Source organism: Carlito syrichta, unplaced genomic scaffold (genome assembly GCF_000164805.1).
Source record: "Carlito syrichta isolate Samal-C Ts95f unplaced genomic scaffold, Tarsius_syrichta-2.0.1 Scaffold126486, whole genome shotgun sequence".
In the NCBI taxonomy this organism is placed as follows: Eukaryota; Metazoa; Chordata; class Mammalia; order Primates; family Tarsiidae; genus Carlito; species Carlito syrichta.
In genome coordinates this window covers 8,013-12,924 of record NW_007070582.1, presented here as the reverse complement: position 1 = coordinate 12,924, position 4,912 = coordinate 8,013, and the positions used below count along the sequence as shown (strand labels likewise).

General features: G+C 63.0%; 1 protein-coding gene across 1 annotated transcript; it reads right to left on the bottom strand.

Moving 5' to 3' along the window:
- Positions 1-675: 675 nt before the first annotated feature.
- MCRIP2 (MAPK regulated corepressor interacting protein 2) lies at positions 676-3,160 on the bottom strand. Its single transcript, XM_021707845.1, has 5 exons — positions 3,084-3,160; positions 2,553-2,771; positions 1,640-1,767; positions 1,302-1,403; positions 676-1,010 (listed from the first exon to the last, which is right to left on the bottom strand). The coding sequence occupies exons 1-5, from the start codon at positions 3,158-3,160 to the stop codon at positions 940-942; spliced, it is 597 nt and encodes a 198-aa protein (XP_021563520.1). The 3' UTR covers positions 676-939.
- Positions 3,161-4,912: the final 1,752 nt, after the last annotated feature.

Here is a 4,912-nt window from a genome sequence, read left to right as displayed (position 1 = left end):
GTTTCGGGAGCAGGACACACGCCCGCGCTTGCAGGCTGCAAGCAGGGAGGCGAGGTAGGGCAGAGGCCTGCCCACCACTCCAACAGCCCAGGCTGGGCCTCACCCTGCTGCTTTCTAGCTCTCTGGAGGCACCTGGTCGACATCCAGGGTGCTCTGGGTCCTCAGAGTCAGGCAGGTAAGGCCGCCCCTGCCCACCAGGTAAAGCAGTGCCAGTGCCCCTCGGTGCCTACAGAGGGCCTGCCTCCCACACTCATCTTGACCCGCGGCCTACTGCCAGACCTGGTCGATTCAGAACGGGACCTGGTGTTCTACGACCCAGCCCCACTGCTGGGGGTTAGACCCTATTTCAGGGCCAGTGATTTAACATCTTTGTGCCTTGAGCACCAACAATGCCAACAGGAGAGGAAGGCGATGGAGTCGTATGAGGCAGAGGGGTCCACAAACTTCTGAGCAAAGTGAACCAGCCAAAGGCCCTGGCACCTCTGTCAAGAGGGCAGCTGGGTAAGACACCAGAGGCCATAGTTGGGCAGTGCTGTGGCCTCTGCTAGCCCAGGGGTACTAGAGGGTATGGGGCTACAGGGGGAGGCTGAGCTGGGCCTGGAGTCCCAGGTTGGGGACTGGAACTGGACATGAGGACCTCCCAACACCTTTCCAAATCAGTGCCACTCCAAAAGGGCAGTTTCTCAACTTTATTAGCCTGGAGCTCCTCCCTGCCAGCCCCAGGGGCTGGTCCCTGGGCACAGTGAGCAGGGCTGAGGTCAGACAGGTTTGACCCCCGGCAGCTTGGGAGAGCTGGGCCAGGGGAGCCACAGGTACGAAAGTCCAAATGCTGGCACTTCAGGTGTAGCCGGCGCCCAGCCAGGCCACAGTGGGTGGATGGGCACCATGGTCCTCTTCTGGTGAAGGGTCCGCTGCGGCAGGCTTATTCCTAGGCAGCTGCTAGGAACAGCTGGTGATTCTAGCCAGGAACTGCTGCGCCCACCACTCATCCAGGTCAATGGGCACAAAATCTGTGGGCAGAGCAAGCTGGGCAGTGATGCTGCCTACCAGACTGGTCAGCGTCTCTCCCTCGAGCTGACCACAAGCCCCTCACCCGCACTCCAAGTGTAGCAGGCACTGGGAAAAAGGGGTTCCGGTGGCAGAGTTCCCTCTCTAGTCCCTTGGGCCTGAAACCTGGTGGAGCTCAGGTCAGGATTAGAGGGGCTGGAAGGAGTCCTCGGGGGACAAGCATGTTGGGGAGGACTCCTTGGGGGCAGAGGGGCTAAGAGGAGATTCCCTGGTGGTCAGGATTGGAGGCTCACTCTGCAGCCGGGGATTGGGGGTCTTCTCCACATACTGCACAGGCCTTGGCCCGCCCTCACCGGCTGAGCCACCGTCCAGCTGCTGCGCCACCTGCTGCCAGGCTGTAGGGGGAGGGCAGTAAGACTAAGCAAGATCCCTGGCACCCCATCTCCCTCCCAGGTCCTGGCAGTCACCCTGGACCCCAGCCCCACCCAGGAGTGGGCCACTTGCTCAGTGGTCACAGGACACTTGGGCCGAGAGCCAAGGAAAGCCCAGTCCTCTGGCTGCTGGGAGTCAGGCTGCAGTCCATGTCACTGGAACCTAATGCTCAAGGCACAGGCTCAGGCCCCCCTCATACCTTCGGACACAAAGCGGACGTTCTCCTCGTGGGCCAGTGTGTAGATCTCCTGGGTCCCTTCGGGAGATGGGGATGTGGCGGTGGGCCGCCGGCCGTTCACACGATTGAACACAAGTCTCGGCCCCGGACTGTGGGAGAGGGAGGAGACAGACATGGTCGGCACCCATCCCAGGCCCAGGGGCTGCCTGGCAGACCTCAGGAGCAGCCCCTGCCACAGCTGGTGGCCCAGGCCTCTCCCCTGCAGGCACCAACCCGCCAGCCACTCAGCCTATACCTACAGCCCTCCGGCCTGAGGGAGGTGATTGTGGGTGGCTGTAGGGTGGGGGGGCCAGCTTTGTGTCCCAGACCCCAGCAGGGCCCCACTCAGTGCCCCTCCGAGGGTCTGGGTCTCGCGGGTACCCATGTTTCTACCTGCATCCCACTGCCCAGACCAGCCAGGCCTCCAGCAGCCCAGGCTTTGACTTGAGCTGTGATCAGGTCTCTCTGTCCCAACCCCGCCCACGTGATGACGTTCATGGCCACATTCTTGACCCACAGAAGCTTCTCCACCTCAATGACGCTCCCTTCTGTGGAAGAACGGGCCTGAACGAACAGGGCAGCCTCTGCCCTTCCCTCTCCCCAGTGGCCCCAGTGGTCCCAGGATGCACTGGGAGCACCAGGCTGGTCAATCGCTGAGCAGGGAGAGAGTAACTGCGACCCCAGCCCACTCCCCGTGGGCCCCAGACCAGGGGCAACTGAATGAGATGGCCTCCGTGGGTACACACGCCATTCCAGGGTCCCAACCTGGGAGGTCACTCAGCCTGTCCTGGCCAGGCAGGCCCAAGGCAGGGATGGGTGGCCTGGCTGGTAGCAGCTAGTCCAGCCCTGCACACGGAGGCCCGGGGCGGGGCCGTGGAGGGAATGGGGCCCGCACCTACAGCAGGAGGTGGGCGCCGGGAGTCCTGGGCTGCGCCTGCCACTCCGCTGGGCACGCGCGGTCCCGGCCGGCCTGCTCGCTTCCTGGCTCAGGTGCCCCCGCGCCGCTCTGGGTTCCTCCTCAGGTGAGAGGGGCACTAAAACAGAGAGGAGCGTCTTGAGGGGCACAGGGCCCTGCCAGCCCCGGGGCCGGCAGGGCCTGGTGGCCACAGAGAGTCTGCACGTGCAGGTGCACACAGGAGGGGCGGCCCCTCCAGGCCTGCCTGCTGCCTGAGTTTGCACAAACCAGAGGGAATAAAGTGTGTCCACTTGGAAAACCCCCTTGCCTGCAACCCGCTCCCACCCAGAGAGACTGAAAACTCTGGGGATGATCAGAGGCTAGATACCAATTTCCAAAAAGGAAGACTGCAGTCAGGGCAGTGGGGGGCTTGGCGCAGAAACTGGCCAGCAAGCAGCCTGAGAGGTTATGGTTTATGGTTGTGTAAGGCTGCTGCTCTCTGCGGAAAAGGGCACCGGTCCCAGCAAGCACCTATGGATGACGGCCAACCTCTTGTCTGTGGAGAAGCTGCCACAGGCCCACGCAGCCCACACAGTCTCCCCTTCCATCCCCTCCATGACCCACCCATCTTTCAGCCCAAGGCCCTGGGCTGGCGTGGGAAGCAACCCACCATGTCAAGTACGGTTGAGTGGGGACAGCATCAGGATGCCACAGTCATCTGGACAACAAAGTCCCTACCCATGACCCAGGCCAGCCACAGACCTAGGCTCCACAGACTGCCCTTCCCCACCTGTGCGGCTCAGCCACCATCCCTTCTGTAGTGGTCCCTGCACGCTCCCAAAGACCCTGCTGTCAGGGATCACTTGGCCCCACTTTAGCTACTGCCTGTCGGTATCGCCTTAGTTTATCTTACTGCCTTGCCTATCTCTCATCAGGAGGGAGAATTGCCAAAGGTGCATGGTCTAGTCATTGTCACCGGCAGTGGCCAGACTGGTGCCTGCCCAGAACCAGAGCCTGTGTGTTTATGGGGTCAGAAGCTGGGTCCCAGGGTGAGCGGTAGCCCTGATGCCCCAACTCCTGGAGCCTTGGAGGCGAAAGGTGCTGAGGAGAAAGCAAAGGAGGCGGTAGGAAGCTCGGGATGGGGCAGCTTAGAGGGCAACCCCTGAGAAGGTGCAGGGGCAGAGCAGGGCCTTCCTGTCGAGGCCTCACAGCTGACAGAGGTTCCCAGCCCTGGGCTTGGAGGGGATGTCAAGAAGGGGGAGTGGACAGCAACTGGGGAGCAGGGCCGGCAAGCCCTAGTGGCACATACCCTGCCTGGGCCCAGCCGCTGAGCCCTGCAGGCCCCCGTGTGTCCCACCTGGCAGGCTGACAGAGCACCTCAGATGTCCTCTGGGGCTTTAAGGGCTCTGGGGACAACATCTAGTGGGGCTGAGGCTGTCCGCTGAGACCCCTGCTGGCTTAGTGCAACCTTCTTCTCTGACACCTCCCTTACTTGTTCCGGTGTTCCCCAGCAGTGGGGCCTTGGAGAGGGAAGGGGGCGACTCTTGGCCACCCCAGCCCTGTGCTCCCTGCCATGCCTGTTTTCTCCCCTGGGAGGCAGGGCAGCCGTGAGGTCCCAGGCTGATGTCCATGAAGGTTGCTGTACAGCCCAGAATCAGGCCCCCCCCCCCGGAGGCTGCTCCTCCCTCTCCAGCAGGTACCTGGGCCTGGCCATTTCTCCGTGAGGATGGAGGCCCAGAGTGTCAACATTCCCACCAGCAGGAAGCCCTCCACGCACCCACACCCATACGGGCGGGAAGGGCAGAGGCAGGCTGAGCCGCACACCCCACCTGTGACTGCACGAACACCCAGCTCCCGCCTCTCCTCAGGTCCCCCCACCCAGGCCTCCCAGCACTGCCTCAGGGGGCCCCAGCCCAGGAGCCCTATGGCCTGTGTGGGACTAGAGCAAGTTTACAGGTCCTGGAAATGCGTCCTGTTCACGAAAATAACCGCGGAGACCTGAGCCAAAAAAGTGAGAGGTTCAGCCCCAGGGGTGTCTGACCTCTAGGTCATGGCCACGTGCAAGTCAAAGTGGCCAGGACTGAGCCTCCTGTAGTCTTAGGAGGGCCCTGGGCGGACGGTCAAGGAAAGGTAGGAGGCTGGAGGCTCCCGAGTATCGGCGGGAAAGGAGGGCCCCGCGCCCCAGCATGCCCGGGTTAAGGAAGGGCAGAGGGCGCCAGGCTAGCAGGGCGGGAAGCACGCGCCCCTCCCCGCCAGCTCCGCAAAGACGGACGGGGGACCTTGGGGGCCAGCGTCCTGGGCAGCGTTCCTAGGGCCTTGGCTCGAGCCGGCCCTACAGGGCTCGAGCCGCAGCCCAAGGT

What these genes read in the sequence shown, in the direction of transcription:
- MCRIP2 (XM_021707845.1), bottom strand. Translation starts at nt 3,160, where the DNA reads ATGGAAGGGGAGACTGTGTGGGCTGCGTGGGCCTGTGGCAGCTTCTCC. An exon ending in CGTCCGCTTTGTGTCCGAAG is followed by an intron (nt 1,404 to 1,639) that starts GTATGAGGGGGG and finishes CTCCCCCTACAG; the next exon opens with CCTGGCAGCAGGTGGCGCAG. An exon ending in CCCCAATCCCCGGCTGCAGA is followed by an intron (nt 1,011 to 1,301) that starts GTGAGCCTCCAA and finishes CTCTGCCCACAG; the next exon opens with ATTTTGTGCCCATTGACCTG.